The sequence below is a fragment of the Chlorocebus sabaeus genome, chromosome 9 (assembly GCF_047675955.1).
Source record: "Chlorocebus sabaeus isolate Y175 chromosome 9, mChlSab1.0.hap1, whole genome shotgun sequence".
NCBI classification, from domain to species: Eukaryota; Metazoa; Chordata; class Mammalia; order Primates; family Cercopithecidae; genus Chlorocebus; species Chlorocebus sabaeus.
This window is the reverse complement of record NC_132912.1, coordinates 112,866,921-112,887,539: the sequence shown is the minus strand read 5'-3', so window position 1 is coordinate 112,887,539 and position 20,619 is coordinate 112,866,921. Positions and strand designations below refer to the sequence as shown.

Here is a 20,619-nt window from a genome sequence, read left to right as displayed (position 1 = left end):
GTGAGGGTGGTACAGGGGCCCAGGCAGAGAGCAGGCAGCTTCCTTCCTCCTTCCCCATTCAGAACCCCATCCCGTGCTGGGAGTCTGGATCCTCTGGGTTTGGGGCCATGCTGGAAGGGGGTGGAGGGTGTTCACAGGGCTGGTGGCCACAACCAGGCTCTCCCAAGCAGCCTTGAGCCTGTCCCTGAGCTCTGCCACCAGTAGGGCTGTTAGAGACCACAGCTCCTTGCAGGAAAACTCAACAGTTGGCCGGGCGCGGTGGCTCAAGCCTGTAATCCCAGCACTTTGGGAGGCCGAGGCGGGCGGATCACGAGGTCAGGAGATCGAGACCATCCTGGCTAACAGGGTGAAACCCCGTCTCTACTAAAAAATACAAAAAACTAGCCGGGCGAGGTGGCGGGCGCCTGTAGTCCCAGCTACTCGGGAGGCTGAGGCAGGAGAATGACCGGAACCCGGGAGGCGGAGCTTGCAGTGAGCTGAGATCCGGCCACTGCGCTCCAGCCTGGGCGACAGAGCGAGACTCCGTCTCAAAAAAAAAAGAAAACTCAACAGTCACACTGCAAGGAGCTGTCCCGGGGCCGCCGGCACAGGCGAGCTGAGAGCCGGTGTGGAGAGGGTGCGAGATCCCTCTGAACAAGTTGGGAGCTTGGATTCCTCTCCTGGTGCCTGGGGGAGGGGACGCCAGGCCCAGACTCTCAAGCTGCCAGGCCTCACACAGAAGGGGGAACCCCTGGCTTCTCCTCTCCCCCAGGCCACACCTCTCATGGCCCCTTCATGTGCACATTGGCCTTTGTCCACCAGGCCCTGCTCACTTGGCTTAAAGTTAGCAGAGGCCCAGATGGGGACATGGCAGGGAGCCATCTGGTCTTCTCCCAAGACTCTCAGCCCCCCACCCTCCCAATGCCTCAGCCTGCCTTGTCCTGACGACCCCCTGCTTCTCTCTCCCAAAGTCTTTATCCGTGTTTACTATCTGTCAATTAGGCGGCCTCAATACCCTGCACATGGAAAGCCAGTCAACCAAGCGTGGTAATCCCTCAGCCCCCTCCCCACGCCTCTTTCCCTCTGGGTTGGGGGAGAGGGCAGGAGGAGGAAGGCAGTTTACAGTTTCTCCTCCAGTGAAAAGTGACCGTGGCATGGTCTCTCTGGTCAGCGTTTTCTCCCCCACTGCAGACCCCTCCCAGGCCACAGCTGGAGTTGGGGGAGGTCGGGGTGAGGAGGGACGGCAGCAAGCAGGTGCCTGTGAGTGAGGGGTGGGCAGGGGCAGAGGCGTGGGGTGAGGCTGCCATGAGACGCACGCTCCCGACGGCCTCAGGGGCTGGCTCGGTTCGCCTTTCCAGCTGGAAGTGTTCCAGGCCATGGACAGGTGTGTCTAGTGGCTCCTCCCCAAGGGAGGGCCAGGCTCAGCACATCTCTCTGGCCACTCTGAGACCTTCATCCACGTAGAAGGAAGAGGGAAAGAAAGAATGAAAGTGGAAGAGGAAGGAGATAGGGAGAGAGGTGCTGCAGGGGGACTGGGGACAGAGGACGTGTCCCAGGAGGGGCCTCTGTGCCCTCCAGTGACAGCATCTGGATGCCTGCCGTGGAGCCCTCCAGCCCCAGGCACCAACCCGCACTCCCTTCATCCCAGCCTCAGCTCCAATAAGAGGAGGGGCTCATCCTTGCAGCTAAGAACCCTGAGTTCAGGGAAAACACTCGGCTGGTGCTTGGCAAAGCTTCTGGCTCCATGGTTCTTCCTCCCCCTCAGCCTCCATCACAGCCCAGTGCCTCCCCCACTAGGTGGGGAATCCACCTTCTTGCGGGACACAGGCAGTCTGATTTCAGGCTCCTGATCTGTTCTGGCAAAGCCTGTCTTGCTGCAGGGATCACATGAGCTGCCCTAACAGCTTCCCAGGGCGAGAGGGCCCAGGCTCTGTCCATCCCCAGGGAGGGGGTGGAGCACAGCAGAGAAACAGAAGAGCCACGGATTGGTGGTCACAAGCTCTGAGAGGTGACTTTTCTCAGGAGAGACACAGTAGCTCAAAGGGCTCAGGAGTCAGAGACACCAGCCTTTGAGTCCTGAACCCCACTTATTGGCCACCAGTTGGAGCAAGATGTTAGCCTCCCCGTGCCTGCAGTTCCTCCCCGCTAAGGCAGGGTAGGTGGTAATGGTGCCTACCCCATGGGGGTGTCCTGGGACGGTGATAGTCCAGGTAAAGCCTCCAGAGCCATGCCTTAGACTTGAGGGTGCCCCACACGTGCTGCTGGAATTGACCACTTTTGTACTTTCTCCCCCTAGGCTGACCTCTCCCAGGGCCCACACATCACACCAGGCAGGACTTTTTTCATCTGCACACAGCACGGACTGGCAGTGACTCCCAGCTGCCCTCCAGGCAGGATGTGGACTCCCCCTGCTTTGTTCATCAATGTCAAATGTCCCAGGTCAAGTGAGGGATAAACCCCATCTAAGAGGACAGGAAAAATTCCGGTCGAATTGCTGGCCTTACAGCCAGCATGCAGGTCTGAGGGGAAGGCGGACAGCTGGCAGGGCAGCTAGTTTATAGTCTTGGTCCCCGCAGAGTCTCCCTTTATCCCAGTCAGTGGTGGCTCTGATCCATCCCATAAAGCCCCTACTCGGAGGGCAGCCTGCCCCACACGTGCGCTACTCCAGCCAGGGTGGGCCGAGACCTGGTCCTTCTATTTGAACTAACAACTTGGTGTCCCAGCCTGCTGATACCCTCTCAATATCTGTTACTTCTTTTTCTAGAGAGGGGTTGAGCACAGAGAGAGGGGTGGAGGGCCAAGTGGGGTGGGGTGGGAGCGGCGATGGGCTTCCAACACACAACCACACCCAGAGAGAAAGGCCCTGCTGTTAACCAGATTGTCATCTTTGGCAACCAATGGATGCTGGAGGTCTCAATGCCTTCCTCCACCTCAGAGTGTTTCATCAGAGTCTTCTTTTTTAGAAAATAATTTTTTTTTTTAATAGAGACGAGGTCTCGCTATGTTGAGCAGGCTGGTGGAAACCCTGGCCTCAAGTGATCCATCCGCTTTGGCCTTCCAAAGTGCTGGGATAATAGGCATGAGCCACTACGGCCAACCATAGTATTCTTTCAACCACAGACAGTAGACTTCCTATGAGGAATTCCAGGAAGTTGATGTTTTTCATCCTCTCCACCTTTATCAGAATGGATTTTAAGTCCCTTACAGACTGGCATGCTGGCTAACAGCTGTTGACCTGCTTCTTACTCCAGCTCTGGTTCCAACAATAACACTGGCTCCTCGAACCTCCAACCCAAGGAACGGGTTCTGCCAAGAAAATGTGCCTTAGGAGCTGAGACTACCAGTGGACCAGAATTCCAGCAGTTCTCCAGATATGAGCTCCCAGCACAAGGGACAGTGTTGACTAGAGAATCCATCAGGAAAGTTTGTTTTCTGGAAGGACAGGACTGGCTGATGCGGAGAAGGGAGGGGAGTAGGAGAGGCGGGAACTCCCAGCACAGACCCCGGCCACTTCACCTGTCACCCCAAATAGCTGGTCATGCCCCAGATCACGTTCCATCTCCCAGTGGGGAAAGGCAGCCAGCCACCCTCAGAGGAAAGCGTCCATGTGGCCACCGATGGCAGGGAGAGCAGTGTGGGGAGAAATCTCTATTTGGAGGAGGAGACATAGTTGGGTGGGTGGTTTCCTGGCCTTATCAGGCCTCTGCAGTCCAGCATGGCACTGGGAGAGATGGGCCGTCCTATCTCTGCCCTGCTGGGCTTGGCTCAGTCCCCACTAGACGGAGGGCTTTGCCCTGTCACCCCTGCACTCCATGCCACCCTGCTTCGTTGACCCCACTGGCCTCCAGGCTGCAGCCAGCTGTAGTGGGAAGAAGAGTGGGCTGACTCTCAAAGTCAGGGGTGAGGACAGGCATGGCACTGCCTGGACTGGGCAAATACTGGCAATGGCAGAAAGCAGGAGAGGTGCGTCGAAGGGGAGTTAAGATCCAGAGCATTTAGAGACAAATTAAACAGCTCTTATAGAATTCACTCAACTGGGGGTATTGATCACATTTCTCCCTGGTGGCAAAATGGACATGGCTTAGATAAGTCAAGGTAGCACGTACTTGGGAATGCTTTCCATTTTCCACTGAGGTAGGTGATGGCACAGCTGTGGCTTCAGGCTATGTGCTTGACATACTCTGACACTAGCGATGTGACCTCAGGCAAACCATATCTCCACTTAGTCTCACCTTCCTCATCTGTAAAACTGAGAAAAAGTTTTCATGAAATTAAACCCAGGCCAGGCATGGTGGCTCACCGTTTAATTCCAGCACTTTCGGAAGCCAAGGTGGGCCGATCACTTGAGGTCAGGAGTTGGAGACCAGCCTGGCCAACGTGGTGAAATCCTGACTCTACTAAAAATACAAAAATTAGCTGAGAGTCGTGGCGCGTGCCTGTAGTCCCCAGCTACTCAGGAGGCTGAGACATGAGAATCGCTTGAACCCGGGAGGCAGAGGTTGCAGTGAGCTGAGATCGCACCGCTGCACTCCAGCCTGGGGGGACAGAGTGAGATCCTGTCAAATAAATAAATAAATAAATAAACACAATAATGTGTGTGAAGTACACAGCCTAGGACACAGAAGGTACTCAGTCATTGTTCCTCCTGCTGAAAGTACCTTCCCATCACTTTCCAGTTGACTAATCTGATATTGAATAATGGATTATCATAACCCATGGTGGTTTTAAAACATGTTCATGTTTTTGACATTCCTTTCTTCAAAAGGTAGAAACTAATGTCCCTCCCCTTGGATTTAGGTGAACTTAGTGACTTGCTTCTAATGATTAGAATGTGGCTGAAGTGCAAGTGTGTGTCACTGTGGTTTCTGCTTTGTTCCGCCTTGGATTGTCTGCTGCAGGGGCTGCCCTGTCACGAGGGCACTCAAGCTGCCTGCGGAGAGGCCCATACGGGGAGCATCTAAGGTCCCACCAACAGCTGGCACCAACTTGCCAACCATCTGGGAAGAAGACCCTCCAGTCCCAGTCAAGCTTGCAAATGGCTGTGGCTCTGGCTGATGTCTTAACTGCAACCTCTTGAAAGACTCCAAGCCAGAACGTTACTGAATTTCTGACCCCCCAAGACTGTGAGATATATTAAATGTATATTGCTGTTTTAAATTTCTAAGTTTTGGAGTGATTTGTTACATAGCAATAGATAACTAACATATATCTTATTGCCTTCCAAAACGGTTTTGAAACTGCATATTGGTAAAATCATAGCTTTAACTAAATGAAAAGCTATTAGAACAGGATTTAAAAGAAGATAGAGAAATAATAAATAGGGTAGGTATAGGGAGGAGTCTGGCTGTACTAGAAAACCTGGCTAAAGACAAAACATAGTCTAGGCTCCTTGCAAGCCAGGGCAAAAATGGAAGCTTGATGGGCCACAATAAAACTTTTTGTGGTGGTGGTGGTGACTCTGAACGAGGATGTGCATTTGACAAGCGGGCCTTTAGGTAAATAGCATCACACCGTCTGGAGGGCGGTAACGTGCAGACACTCCGCCTACTGTAGGTCAGACTGCGTGTTTGAAACGGTAAATACAGTAGTGCATACAGTTCACGTGTAACCGTGCACCTTCTGCCAGTTTTCAGGAACTCCTGGCATCATAAAAATAGAAAAAATATATTAATAGATACATACATATTCAAAAAATATAACTTTTAACATAGGTACTAGTTTTTGTTTGTTTTTTGTTTTTTTGAGACAGAGTCTTGCTCTGTTGCCCAGGCTGGAGTGCAGTGGCACAATGTCAGCTCACTGCAACATTTGCCTCCCAGGTTCAAGCGATTCTCCTGCCTCAGCTGCCTGAGTAGCTGGGATTACAGCTGCCCACTACCATGCCCAACTAATTTTTGTCTTTTTAGTAGAGATGGGATTTTACCATGTCGGCCAGGCTGGTCTCAAACTCCTGACCTCAGGTGAGCCGCCCGCCTCAGCCTCTCAAAGTGCTGGGGTTACAGGCGTGAGCCACCGCTCCCAGCTCATAGGTACTAGATTTTTTAAAAGGCATAAAAGGGTTGCTAGTGGAAAGAAAGTCTCCATTCCACCCATCCCTTACAGGTCAGTTTCCTTTCCCATGGCCAACCCTGTGTGATTTCTGACTTAGACTTCCAGGGATATTTTATACACATACAAGCAAGTCATGTAAATTGTTACCCCCTTCATTATACTAACTATTATACTAATAGCAGCATACCACAGGCATTGTTCTGCACTGCGAGCTTTTTATTACTCCATATTGACATGACTCCAAGTAACATCTTCCCCTAATTATCACAATTTTTGATTTTCTGAGTTTCTACTGTTTCATTGTTCAACATTGAGAAATATAAAAAAGTTGGTGGTGTGGCTCATGCCTGTAATCCCAGCACTTTGTGAGGCTGAGGCAGGAGGATCATTTGAGGCAAGGAGTTTGAGATAAGCCTGGGAAACATAGCCAGATCCCGTCTCTACCAAAAACATTAAAAAATTAGCTGGGCAAGGTGGCATGTGTCTGTAGTCCTAGCTACTCAGGAGGCTGAGGTGGGTGGACTGCTTGAGCCCAGGAGTTCAAAGCTGCTGTGAGCTATGACTGTGCCACTGCACCCCAGCCTGGGTGACAGGGAGTTCCTGTCTCTTAAAAAATTTATATATATATATACACACACACTCATATACATACATGAGTTAATATATACATATACACACACAAGAGTTAAGAGAATACGCCAGGCGCGGTGACTCATGCCTGTAATCCCAGCACTTTGGGAGGCTGAGGTGGGCGGATCACGAGGTCAGGAGATCGAGACCATCCTGGTTAACATGGTGAAACCCCATCTCTACTAAAAATACAAAAAAATTAGCCGAGCGTGGTGGTGGGCGCCTGTAGTCCCAGCTACTTAGGAGGCTGAGGCAGGAGAATGGCGTGAACCCGGGAGGTGGAGCTTGCAGTGAGCCGAGATAGTGCCACTGCACTCCAGCCTGGGCAACAGAGCGAGACTACATCTCAAAAAAATATATAAATATTTAAAAATTTTTTAAAAATAGACTTAAGACAATAAAGGCACTTGTAATTCCACCAAGAAATGACTGTTAAATCTATGCTGTTCAAGTGTGTTCTTTCCTGTCTTCCCCTTGTAAATATGAATTTGTGTACTGCGTTTAATTTTTTTTTTTTTTTTTTTTTTTTTTTTTTTTTGAGGCGGAGTCTCGCTCTGTGGCCCAGGCTGGAGTGCAGTGGCCAGATCTCAGCTCACTGCAAGCTCCGCCTCCCGGATTTACGCCATTCTCCTGCCTCAGCCTCCCGAGTAGCTGGGACTACAGGCGCCCGTCACCTCACCCGGCTAGTTTTTTGTATTTTTTAGTAGAGACGGGGTTTCACTGTGTTAGCCAGGATGGTCTCGATCTCCTGACCTCGTGATCCGCCCGTCTCGGCCTCCCAAAGTGCTGGGATTACAGGCTTGAGCCACCGCGCCCGGCCACTGCGTTTAATTTTCAAAGTAAAATTGGCACCAAAGTGTAGAAATAATTTTATAATCTGGCTTTTTTTCCCCATTTACTATACATACATTCCCCCCCCCCAACCATTATATTGTGAGTATGAGTAGGGTTTTCTTTTCTTTTTTTTTTTTTTTGAGACAGAGTTTCACTCTTGTTGCCTAGGCTGGAGTGCAGTGGCGCGATCTCAGCTTACCACAACTTCCGCCTCCCGGGTTCAAGTGATTCTCCTGTCTCAGCTTCCTGAGCAGCTGGGATTACAGGCATGTGCCACCACGCCCGGCTAATTTTGTATTTTTAGTAGAGATGGGGTTTCTCCATGTTGGTCAGCCTGGTCTCAAACTCCCGACCTCGGGTGAGCCATCTGCCTTGACCTCCCAAAGTGCTGGGATTACAGGCGTGAGCCACCGTGCCCGGCCATATGCAGGGTTTTCTTAATGTTCTGCCAGCGCGCAGGACCAACATGAACCTGCCTTTTCTGTGTCTGCTCCAGACTTCTGAGAACAGCTTGGTCTAACCTCTGTGACCAGAGCATCCCCAAGATGGAAAACTTGGTATCTGTAAGACACCAAGAAAACCGAAATTGTGAAGCATTAAGCTTGTTCATACAAGACTTTCCTAGATTTCCAAGATGAAATAGCCAGGGCCACACAGCCTGCAGATGACCAGCCCCCTGTGCCTCGTCAGCTTTCAAGGGGCAAAGAGAGCTACAAAATGTCCTTTCCACAACAGCCTGAAAGGTGGCTGCTTGCACTGAACACATCTTAGAACCATGACTTGTCTGCCATATTCCTCCAGGATTCTCCAGGAAGCTGTTTGCAGTCTAGGTATTCCCATTGATCTTGAAGCTGCTGCTCTAGACCATCCTTGTCTGGGGGGAGTCATCATAATATTTTCATCCATCACCTTCTCAAGGCACAAATCATACTTCCCAACAATGGGGTTTCTCACCGGAAAAGAGTAAATTACATAACTTATCTGTCCATTACTCATCTTCTGTCCTTTTTCAAAGGCTAGAAAACTGGTCACAATTCAGCAAAGAATTCCATAAAGAATATGAATGACAATATTTCAAGTGGATAACTGTGAGAGATAAGCCAGTGATTGTTTAATCTGTCTCCTAATATGCATTCTCTTCTAGCAGATCGGGATAGAGAAAAGTGATAATACAAACAATACCAACATCAGTTGAGGGCTTCCTGATACTGGGGTCCATGCTAAGTTTTTTTTTGTATATTATAATCTTGCTTAATTCTTACCACAACCCTAAGAGTTTTGCATAATTATTATACCCATTTCATAGAAAAGTGAAGAGGTAGGAATCAAACTCGGGTCTCTATGACTCTAGAGCAATAACGCTTTACTATTGGACAAAGAAAAAAAATGCTACAATTGCAAATGTGGAAATTTCAGGGTATTATTGGTATAATTGCTTAATGAGATAACATGTGAATATCATGTGTCATAGCTACTCTATCATCAAATGGAGTGGGAAAGAAAACACAAGCCCAGTATAATGTAATGTTTTATTTAACTGATGCCTGCTGTCCCTGGAGATCCACAGTAAACTAAGATGATGAATAAGACAGCAAGTATTTTTGGGAATCAGAGAAAGTGGAAGTATAAACTCTCAAGTTTGATTGCTTAGGTTTGAACCCCAGCTTTGACACTAACTGTGTGATCTTGGGCAACTTCTCTAAGCTTTAGTTTTCTTCTCTGTAAAATGGAGATGATAACAATCTACCTCAGAGGTTTGTTGTATTAAATTAATGCATCAACTTAAAGTACCTGGTGCTCAGTAAATTCTAGCTATTACATTTTACTCACAGAGTTAAAATGTGCCAACAACCTCTATCGATGACAGCAGCCCTCAGTTAAATAAACAATTAGTGAAGATCCAACGGACAATACATGAATTAGAAAATCATACTACTGATCAGAATAGTGAAAGTGTGCTATCACTATTCATTTTATCAGCATACTTGTAGTAGGGTTTGCTAACACCAGCACCCAGTCTTTTATCCTTTTCACATTCCCAAAGTTATCCTTGGCTACCTAAAAGAAGCAACACTGTGGTGCTCTGGAAGGCCCTCGGCACCCTAGATTAGCGAATGCCAGCGGGGGTGCCAACTCTTTCTCACCTAGAAGCCACTTTAGCCATGAGAGAAAGTTGGGGAAGGCTTCTGTGACATTGCTACAAGCTCTAATACCTGATTTTCCTACCAGCTGGCGAGAAGGCTGCACTCAGTGAATAACCTGGCATAACAGAAACAGACTTGAGTCTGAATCCACTTACTAAGTGGTGAAGTGAGAAAAATTCCTTAGCCTCTCTCTAAATCTGTTTCCCCCTTTGGTGGAGATAACCATACAGTGCAGGATTGAGGATTAAATGAGATAATGTGATTAAAACATGTAGTACAAAGCCTACATGGTAGGCACTTGATAAACTGTAGTTATTATTATTATTAGCTTTATAGACCAGACTAATGGCTCCAAGAAGGATTTTCACCGAGCCACTTCCTGACTTTCACTATTTAAGATATATGAGATTATCTTTCTGCTATGTACATGTTACTAACATGTCACCAACATGAACAGTGTTGTCCACTGTGAGCAACAGAAATGCAGAATCTATTTTTGGCCAAGGATGGTGAAGGACAAAAAGATGAACAAGGTATGTACAGTCCCTGCTTTCCCAGAGCTTACATCTTGTAGGGGAGACAGATGCATAATCAATAATGCTTACAAGACAGGCTAAGCATGATCCTAAAGTGCTACTGGAGTTTGGTAAGGGAAGAAGCCATTTTGATGAAAGGAAACATCCTTTATCAGTGTGCCCAGATGGAGAAGGGTGCCTGGAGAGCTAAGGCGGTCACTGGGAGGGTATATGCCTTCTGCCAGGTACCCAGGTTGGGGCAGATGGGGACGGAAAGAGGGCCTGCTTGCCAAGTGACAGGGCTAGGTGTTCTATGGACAACTGTGGGAGTAGATGACTGGATGACTCATATAGCTGGCTCCTGAGTCCCCCAGATGATGACAGATCGGAGCTCCTACACGTACGGTCCTAAGGAAGCCATTCTCTCCAGAAGCAGGTTGGAGGAGTGAACTGAGAGGTCATTATTTGGGCAGATGTGGCAAGACAAATCAGAGGCCTCTGACTCAGTGGCAAATGGCTATTGCCACAACCAGAGGGTTATGGAGGATGCCATGTGGAATCGAAGGTGTTTTGCCAGTATAAAATCATACCCTCATTTTTTACAGGAGGAGGAAACACAGACCACTGTCTCTGATTCTCTTCTATCCAATTAGTGTTCTTGAGGTGCATCTTATAGTGACTCCTGATAAGAGGGTGGTGGGGTCGGGGGCGGGGAAGGGCAGAGACATCACTGGAGATAAATTTTTCTACAGTGAAACTGCCTCCAGATATGAAAATTAGTTCACAGGAAACATGGGGCCATCTTCACAGCGTTTCAGTAGCACTTGGCCTTTGCTTATTCATCTTTGCTAGTCTTCAGGTCGGTTCTGGTGTGAAATACTCATTCCTGCAGCCACTCTTACATGGCTGTCTTGTTATCACACAGGGTTGCTTTCATTGTAAAAGCCAGATCAGGGCCCTTACCTGTCTCTGCAGTGCGCCTCTCCCACAATGACTAGGGCCACTTGACCGGCTTACCTGGCTTTGGTGTCCAGGACTAGTCCTAATGAGGCCAGCAGAACTGAGGTAGCTCTGGCTCCTGGCTCTGGGACTCACTCAGCACCAAGCCAAGCCTGTCCCCAGGCCAGTCGTGACCTTGTCTTGGCTCTGAGCACTGCCTGGCTCCTGGGATTCTGAGCAGTATTGTGCACCTCAGTTCTGATAACAGGATTCCCATCTGTCATTTTCCTTCTATCCGAGTTCTTGTCTCGAAGAACTGCTACCTATACCCAGGCCCCTTAAGCCTGAAGTCCTGCCATGATCTTGCCATTACCCCACAGGAAGTAGAGGAAGCGCTGCTCTTAGAGCTTAGCCTGCGACTGGCACTCTTACACATGCTACTGGGCTTCTGCCGCCCTGCTTTCTTACTCCGGAATCCTGACTGGGACTCCCTTTTCCCTGATGCAGACCATTTACCAGACTACGCTTTTGGCTGATGGTTGTGTTCTCCACGCTCCATGTTTCACTGGCTGGGCTGGGCTTCCTACTAGCTCTCCAGCTCAAGCTCTTCCCCTAGTGCCTGATTTTGCTCAGTGAGTGGGTAGAATTCCCGAGCTAGCCCCACCCAGCCCGCCCTGTTCCTCTGCAGTTAATTGAGCCATGCTCAGCTTGGCTTTGGCAAGTACATGTGCATATACCCTTGCTCAATATTAATTTAAAGGTCAAAATGGAGACACACGACCATACTTACATACCAAAACATTTCATAGTATGTTCTAAAGTAAAACACTATTTTAAAAATAATTTAAAAACAAAACATCTCAATTATCACAGAGTATATTTTAAACTAAATAATTTACAAGGCTTAAGATACCCAAACATCTGGGTGCAGTGAGTCTTACCCCCGCCCTGCGATGTGGACCAGCAGATAATATTTGGGATACAGTCTTGGTTGTCCTGATAGCCTCAAATGACCTTTATTTCAGTTGAAACAATTGAAGTCAACATTTCCAAAACAGAAATCAGGTAGGAAGAAATGTTGATCTTTAACTCCTTAGTCCAGCAAACACCTTTGGAAGAGATTGCCTGTGCATGCCAACAAGCTGGCTGTATCTACATGTTCTCTCATAAAACTAGGAGCCCATCTACTCTGAAGTCAAAGTCTAGCAAGCCAGTTGCCACTGAATCCAACCTCTACAGCATTACTCAACAGGAAAGGGGTGAGTTATAGCACGCAACAACTACTTCCTCCCTAGCTACTGCTTGGTGAAAATCTTCAGAAGCTATTGCTTTTGGAAAAAAAACTATTAGTTTAGATCTTGACTGTCTATGAAAGAAAATAGTAAAGGAAGGACAGAACACAACCGGAAAACCATTGAGAAGAGTCTAGCAGCACCGTAGCTCCAGGTCCAGGCTGGGGACTGTCACTATATTTGTTCTATAAACCCAGGAAAGATAAGTCAGGAGTACCAGAAGGAAATCCAGAAGAGCCTGCCTTTTTTTTTTTTTTTTTTGAGATGGAGTCTTGCTCTGTTGCCACGCTGGAGTGCAGTGGCGCAGTCTCGGCTCACTGCAACCTCTGCCTCCTGGGTTCAAGCAATTCTTATGCCTCAGCCTCCCGAGTAGGTGGGACTATAGGCATGCACCACCATGCCTAGCTAATTTTTGTATTTTTAGAAGAGAGGAGGTTTCACCACGGTGGCCAAGATGGTCTCAATCCCCTGACCTCGTGATCCGCCCGCCTCGGCCTCCCAATGTGCTGGGATTACTTGGACCTGGCTGAGTCTGCCTCTTAAGGCCTGCATTTTGCTGGGTGCAGTGGCTCACGCCTGTAATTCCAGCACTTTGGGGGGCCGAGGCAGGTGGATCACCTGTTGGGAGTTCGAGACCAGCCTGGCCAATATGGTGAAAACTCGTCTCTACTAAAAATACAAAACATTAACCGGGCGTGGTGGTGGGCATCTGTAATCCCAGCTACTTGGGCGACTGAGGCGGGAGAATCGCTTGAACCTGGGAAGCGGAGGATGTAGTGAGCCGAGATCATGCCACTGCACTCCAGCCTGGGCGCGACGGTCAGACTCTGTCTCAAAGAAAAAAATCATAAAGCCTGCATTTTATAACTGTACTACTTCCTCATTTCCATCCCCATCTACTAGGATATGTTATATTGCTTTGGGATATCCAAGTTTTTCTAAAAAATTTCAAGTCTAAATATCAATCTGAAGGGACATTGTTTGGTCTAAGAAGTCCAAATAACACTCTGCAATGGTCTTTCTATAGGGCTCACATATTTATCAGCTTTTTGAGTGCGAGTCTAATATAAATAGACAATGAGGAAAATCTTGTCTATAAGTCCTTTTATCTGGTGCTGCAAGTTTGTACTACATATTGATTCTGCCATTTCATAAACACTTTCAAAAAAATCCTAGAGTTTCTTAGAAATTTAATATTCTTCAATACACATTCAAATTAGATGAATACAATCAATGCTATTAAAGCATGTTGGTTAGCAAGAAACAAGTATTTTGCCTAGTGACAGCAGTCATATAGCCCTGGAGAGGTTTTCTTACCATCAGAAGCAAGGTCAGGACTGGCTCTGGAGAATGACAAAACTGTTTGTGTAAAAACAAAATCTAGAAACAAAAAGGCAAGTTAATAACTTTCAAAGGCTGGGCATGGTGGCTCACACCTGTAATCCCAGCATTTTGGGAGGCCAAGGCAGGTGGATCGCTTGAGGTCAGGAGTTCAAGACCAGCCTGGACATGGTGAAACCCCATCTCTACTAAAAATACAAAAATTAGCCAGGTGTGGTAATGGGCACCTGTAATCCCAGCTACTTGGGAGGCTGAGGCGGGAGAATCGCTTGAACCCAGAAGGCGGAGGTTGCAGTGAGTCGAGATTGCAACACTGCGTTCCAGCCCGGGCACAGAGTGAGACTCCATCTCAGAAAACAAACAAAACAACAACAAGAAAAACCCCTTCACCATAGCTTCAGTACAAAGACTTACCCAACCAGAAATTATACAGGCCTTAAAAATAACTGTGGGCCAGGCCTACTTTGGGAGGGTGAAGGAGGGTGAAAATTGTGTGTCATGGCAGCTCTGAGTCCGTGGAGTCGACATCACGAGCAAGAATCTCCTTCCCGAGTCGAAAAAATTTATAGACAAGAATTATTGTTGGATTTAACTGGTGGCAGACATGTCCAAGGAATATTGCAGGGATTTGATCCCTTTATGAATCTTTTGATTGATGGATGCGTGGAGATGGCAACTAGTGGGTAACAAAATGATATTCCTCATGGTGATACAAGGAAATTGTATCATGTTAGAAGCTTTGGGATGAGTATAAATCAAGGCTGTTTTGCAGATAAATCCACAACCTCTCCCCAAAGGGCCTATTTTACCATGATGTAAAAATTGGGTCATGTGTATTCTTATATTAAACTTTTTGTTAAATAAAAAAGAATTGTGGACTGGATATATATCCATCTATTTTTCTGCTGGATAAAAAAAACCTTTTTTTTTTTTTTTTTTGCTACAGAAGGAGTATCAAAATGTGCCCGTTTGTCACTTTAAGTGTAAATGGCATTTAAATTAGAGGTTCCAACAGTAAAGAAATTAGCAACTTGAGACAATACTGTAAAGGCTTATGGAGCATCTAAAAACTTGAAATTTTAGAAATTATTGAGAAATATTAATTAGGCTTGGTCTTGTAATGTGTTTCTCTAAACTGTTCCTGTAATAGTTTTAAACATCACAATTTGCAGTAAACTTTAGAAAACGTATCTATTTTATCTATTCCTAGGTTATTCCCTGATGGGTTTCCAAGGAAAACTGTGGTATGAAAAGCATGAAATGCAGACCTGAAGACCTTTTCTTGCATCCGGGCTTAGCCCCCTCCATGAAATGTATGACATTAGGTAAGCACCAGCTCTCAGAAGGATAATTCTTAGAAAGTCAGAACAAGATAAGCAGGCTGTAAGGAACAAACAATCTGGTATCTATAAACTTGCCTCAACCTTAGACTGCACCTAGCAATGCATAATCAAAAGAGTTCTAAATCAAGCCCAGATACTTAAAAGAGTTCCCTCAATGAACTAAAACTAAATTTGGATCCAGTATCGCCCCCTAATGGTCAGCTCTTAGAAATGAAACCCCTTTGAAAGTAAGAGTATGCAAATTCAGGGTTTTTTTCTATCAAGTTTCCCCAAAAGGCTTGTACATTAGGTTTTTCTCCAAGACAGACCATCTTCAATTACATTCATTTAAATAAAATTGTAAATACAGGATATTTCTGATCTTTAAATTGACTTCTGTAACTAGATTGAGCTACCTTTTCTGGTTTTAAAACCATTTTCCTTAGAATGTCTCTCCTGTTTCCAATAATGGAAATCAAGAAAAGAAAAAGGGCTTCTTCTCAAGTCTCTGCTGCACCTTAAGCAAATGTACGATACCTTGTCTTCCAGGCGTCACGGTGAAAATTAAACAGCTGGTTCTTTATCCTAAACGATGCTCTCACCACCACAGGGCATTCCTGCTTCTCAGGTATCCACTAATTTCTTCATTCTTGAGGTGATTTGTTAGGGAAAAAAGTCTTCCAAAGCAAAAGTCAATGTTTGATCCCAAATCTACTTATATCAAAATACAAGTTCACCATGGCTTGGCTTACAGTCCAAACTAAAGATAACTACCTCTTCCTCTACAAAGATGTACTGCAGCCACACAGGGTCTGGCACACAGATGGCATAATTACAGAAGTCTGAATCTCTGTGGGTGGAATCCTATCACCTACTTTTCATCTTCTACAAGCCTTAGTTTCATTACCTACAAAATGGGGATATTATCATCTACTTTGTTGGGATACTGGGAAGGCCAAATGAAGTCATATATGAAAAGCATTTAGCCTAACGTTTGGTACACAGAAGGCATCCACAAAAAATATTATCGGTTAACTCCTTGGTAAAAAAAAAAAATGTCAACTATTGAAGGAGGCATTATCTTGCCACTCACAGGTATGAAAACTCTGAGGTGTCACATCCTATCACAGCCTCTGAGAGCACACAACAGCTTTCTATGTGTTCTCCACTGTGGGTGATATCTGTAATGGGACCTGCTAAGGAAACAAAGTTGAGAACAATCTGAGGCGAAGAAGCAACAGAGGAAATGCCTTCTCTTTCAAGTTCTGGGTATTTCACAACAAACATGGTGCCTACAGACTAAATAGGGAAGTTGAGTGCGAGGACTGGAAACATTGGATTGTTAGATCTATTACTCCCTCTAGTGGCCACAAACAAGACTGCTTTTTTTCAAAATCCCATTTTGGCCAAGATTGCAACTTGGATATGTGTATGTACCACACTTGAGTTTGAAAAAAAATAACCAGTTTGTATTTTCTGCCTATGTGGGGGAAAAAAGGGGCCTGCTGTTAAGAGAAGCCAATGGTGTCACAAATTTTATCAGTTTGGTTCTTTTTATTCCCTGCTGAATGAAAATACTAATCAATGGAAGAAAAGGTGCATGCTAACTTTTGTGCTATATTGACTCTCAAGTGAGAACTGAAGATAATCGTCTTTGTTGCTTTATGAAAAGGAATTTTGAAATGAGCATCTTTCTAAAATAGCAAGTTTTTACCACAGGGTTATTTACAAGCCAAGGTAATAATTAAATATGCCCAAGACTATGACTATTTTTCTCTGACCAAACCCTTCATTTTTAAAATGGGTAATTACAGTAAAAACTTCAATTAACCACAGCCCTCAATTAACATGTTATCCTCCTCTTGTACTGTATTTTTAGAACAAAGTAGAAAAATAATCACAAGAAATTATTCATATGACAGATTTAGTTTGAAAATCTTCTAGATGGGTTATCTAAGGAAGAAAACAGAAAAATCACATTCACACCATAATATATAAAAAAACACCTATATATAAATGATATATATAACTATATATCTATCTATATCTATCTATATATACATATATATACACAACTAGATAACAGCTGGAAGGGAATATAATTTTTAAAAATGTGAATATGGGCCAGGCGTGGTGGCTCACGTCTATAATCCTAATGATTTGAAAGGCTGAGGCAAGATTATCACTTGAATCCAGGACAACACAGTGAGTTCCTGTCTAAACAAAGAACAAATAGCTGGGTGTGGTGGTGCATGCCTGTAGTCCAAGCTACTTGGGAGGCTAAGGAAGGAAGACCACTTGAGCCCAGGAGTTTGAGGTTGCAGTGAGCTATGATCACACCACTGCACTCCAGCCTGGGCAACCATCTCAAAAAGGAAAGAAGGCTGGGCGCGGTGCCTTACTGCCTGTAATCTCAGCACTTTGGGAGGCCGAGGCGGGTGGATTGTTTGAAGTCAGGAGTTCAGGACCAGCCTGACCAACATGACAAAACTCTGTCTCTACTAAAAATACAAAAATTAGCTGGGCATGCTGGCACACACCTGCAATCCTAGCTACTCGACAGGCTGAGGCAGGAGAATTGCTTGAGGCAGAGGAGGTTGCAGTGAACCAAGTTTGTGCCACTGCACACCAGACTGGGCAAGAGTGAGACTGTCTCAGAAAAAAAAAAAAAAAAAAAGTGAATGTGGTGAAATTGTAAACTATTTTTTACTCTTTCTGCTGTTTTTCTGTTACATCGTTATTTGTACAACAAATACATTAAAAATCAAAGACAGAGGTACATATCTTGCAACATCTATTCTACATTAATACAGGCCACCATACCCTATTATCAAGACCAAAAATAGGTCTTTTAGGGAATATCTCCTCCAACATATGCTGAAACAAGACAGGTTTTGTATATATATAATTTTCAACTAATTTGAAAATATATTTACCACGATATTCTTTATTCAGAAGCATCAATAACTTAACCTGTGAATGGAAACCTCATGATACAAGTCTGTATATTTAAAATACTGTTTATTTGTGATTTAACATTAATTAGCATTACATCTAAGAGCAATATCAGATAACATTTATACATTTTTCCACAGGACACAGAGGTTCATTGGCTCATTCTTTATGCCAAAGCAAGTAAATAGAGGCATTAGCAAAAGGTGCAATAGTTCACTGTTGTGTTTAAAAAATACTTATGCACATTGCATTCATTTAGATATATATATTTTCAAAAAGTTATGGAAAAGCATAGTTCACAGGTTACTGTCTCTACATACATTGTAATACAACATAAATGATGTAGAACATTTAAAAAATCTTCCAATAGAGAGTTAAGCAACTGAAAGTTTCCACCAAGAGATTAAAACACTGATTCCAGTAGTTATTGAGATCTAGAATGACATTTCCAGGCTCTGGCTCAACTCCGCATTATCATATGCACGCAGTCAAACAGAGCCAGCTCCAAAACACACTGTAATCAATGTAATTTTTTGCATGCCAACTCACCCTCAAGAAACACTTTGAATTATTTTTACCCACTGATCATTCTGGATCATTGATTTTGCATCGAACTGACATCACTTGGGTGAAAGGGGAAAAGCCTATATTAAGCCTAGGTTTCAATTTGTATTTACATTAAAAAGAAAGTTAACTGAAAAGATTTTTTTAAATCTGTAAAAATCAAGAAGTGGTACTTTTCTTATTTGTGGGATTAGACCTGCTGATTTCTTCTAGTGCTGCCCTCTAAAAATACACACGGTTAGAAAGATTTGATCCTTTTAAAACTCAAATATCAACCAAGAAAGACATTGCTTTTGGCAGAGAAGCAGAATTTTAGAAATTTGGGACATGTTTCCAACAAATCACACTTTGTATCCTATCGTGAATATGAGTCACTATCAAACTAGAATTCTTCTTTTCACATCCCATCTTTTGTTCCCTTAATTTTTCACTTTCCCCTTCATTCTTTTTCATTTGGCTACCTTATGAGACTTTTCTTTACTCATTAGCAATACTAAGAGAAAAATACAGTATAAGATTCAAATATGAATCTAGATGTACCTTTATATGCTCTAATCCTGTTTTGACACCAGGTCCCTGGATTCTTGAGTTATATTTAAGTATACTCAGTACCAAGCAGCCTTAAGTATGCTCTACTGTGAAAAGACTGGCTAATATGCTTAGGACACTTTTATACTGAATGGTATACAAACATCAACATACAAAATTTTTTGCCAGAATCAACTAAATAACCCATGTTATGTGTACAAAATCCCCTTTGTTGAAAAATAAGGGGCTTTCTAAACTAATAAAAAAGGAAGTTTTCAAAAATTATAGTTTATTAAAACAACTTTTTTGGCAAACAAAGTTACTTCAGGTGAGGAAATTTTATACTGTGAATAAAATTCCAAATGAATCTTTTCTTAAAACTTTTTAAAAAATTATGTGCCAGTGTATACTAATGCTATAGATTCTTGTCTTAGAAGCTTTTAAAGCATTCTGTTAATGCCCATTGAAACAATGGGACTCCAAAAATACAGTCAATAATCATGATAAAAAATTATAATCTGATTAACCAAGTGAAGCAAGTATTGAGAAATAAAAATTCTCACTTGCTCACTGGCAATTTCTTTCTAACAGATATTATAGAGAAGGCCTGAAGTAATTCAGACAGATATCTGTTTACGGTGAATTATAATAATACTTCATGAGGGCAGAGCTAATTAAAACTAGTAATTGCTTAAAATTCAAAGCCATTTTTGGACATATAAAATGAGAGATGAATCTGAAAGTTTTTATTTTGTAAAACCTCTTTCCAGTTCTTAAAGTCCAGTTTGCTACATCCCCCAATCTGATCTACCATTGCATATTAATGATCAACTTAAATGTGGTATTTAAATGTGCAATGTCACATTGTTATAATAGTAATTATAAAAAGACTTTATTCAGGCCTCAACTTTCTCCTTTTTTTTGTTCTTTTTCAGAAAAGAAGGAGTGCGGAATTTCTTCTTTTTCTTGGTCGGCGATTTTGAAGGGGAGCCTTCAGGTGACAGGACTTCTTCTATTTTCTCTGGAGACTTAATAGTAATCTCGACGTTTTCTATGGTTGTACTTGTGGTTAACCTACTTACTCGCTTAGCAAGCTCATCTTCAACATCATGCATATCATCCTTGCCATTTACTACCATAACAGGCACTTCCATGGAGATGAAGCTCTTGGAAAACAGCTCATGGTTTTCTACAAAAGGGGAGGGTTTTTTGGGGGGTTATTTTACATACTTAATATTTTTACTTTACTTTACAAAACTGAAATGTTTTAGCAATGTAATAAGGCATTACTTTAATTCCAATGAAGACAGATCATTATTTTAATAAACTGTAATTTATTAGCAAGAAGCTAATTTTCTTTAATGATATAAAGGGGAAACGAACAAAGTTGTTAAAGCAAAGAGCAAAAGCTAGATAATCCCAGTTAGATGAAATGACAGTTTCATTGTAAATCAAATCAGCATAAATGAGGAAGACAACATATTTTTCTTTAGTTTTGGGATCATTTGGCAATCAATACTGAAAA

At 44.1% G+C, this 20,619-nt stretch overlaps 1 protein-coding gene across 12 annotated transcripts in view; it reads right to left on the bottom strand.

Moving 5' to 3' along the window:
• Nucleotides 1-18,051: 18,051 nt before the first annotated feature.
• Nucleotides 18,052-20,619, bottom strand: part of ADD3 (adducin 3) — a 126,567-nt gene continuing 123,999 nt past the window's right edge. For all 12 annotated transcript variants that reach the window (XM_038009551.2, XM_007964062.3, XM_038009553.2 and 9 more), the window contains one exon: nucleotides 18,052-20,283. In XM_038009551.2, coding sequence (XP_037865479.2) covers nucleotides 19,991-20,283 — 293 coding nt within the window. In that variant the 3' untranslated portion in view covers nucleotides 18,052-19,990. The remainder of the gene's footprint in view (nucleotides 20,284-20,619) is intronic.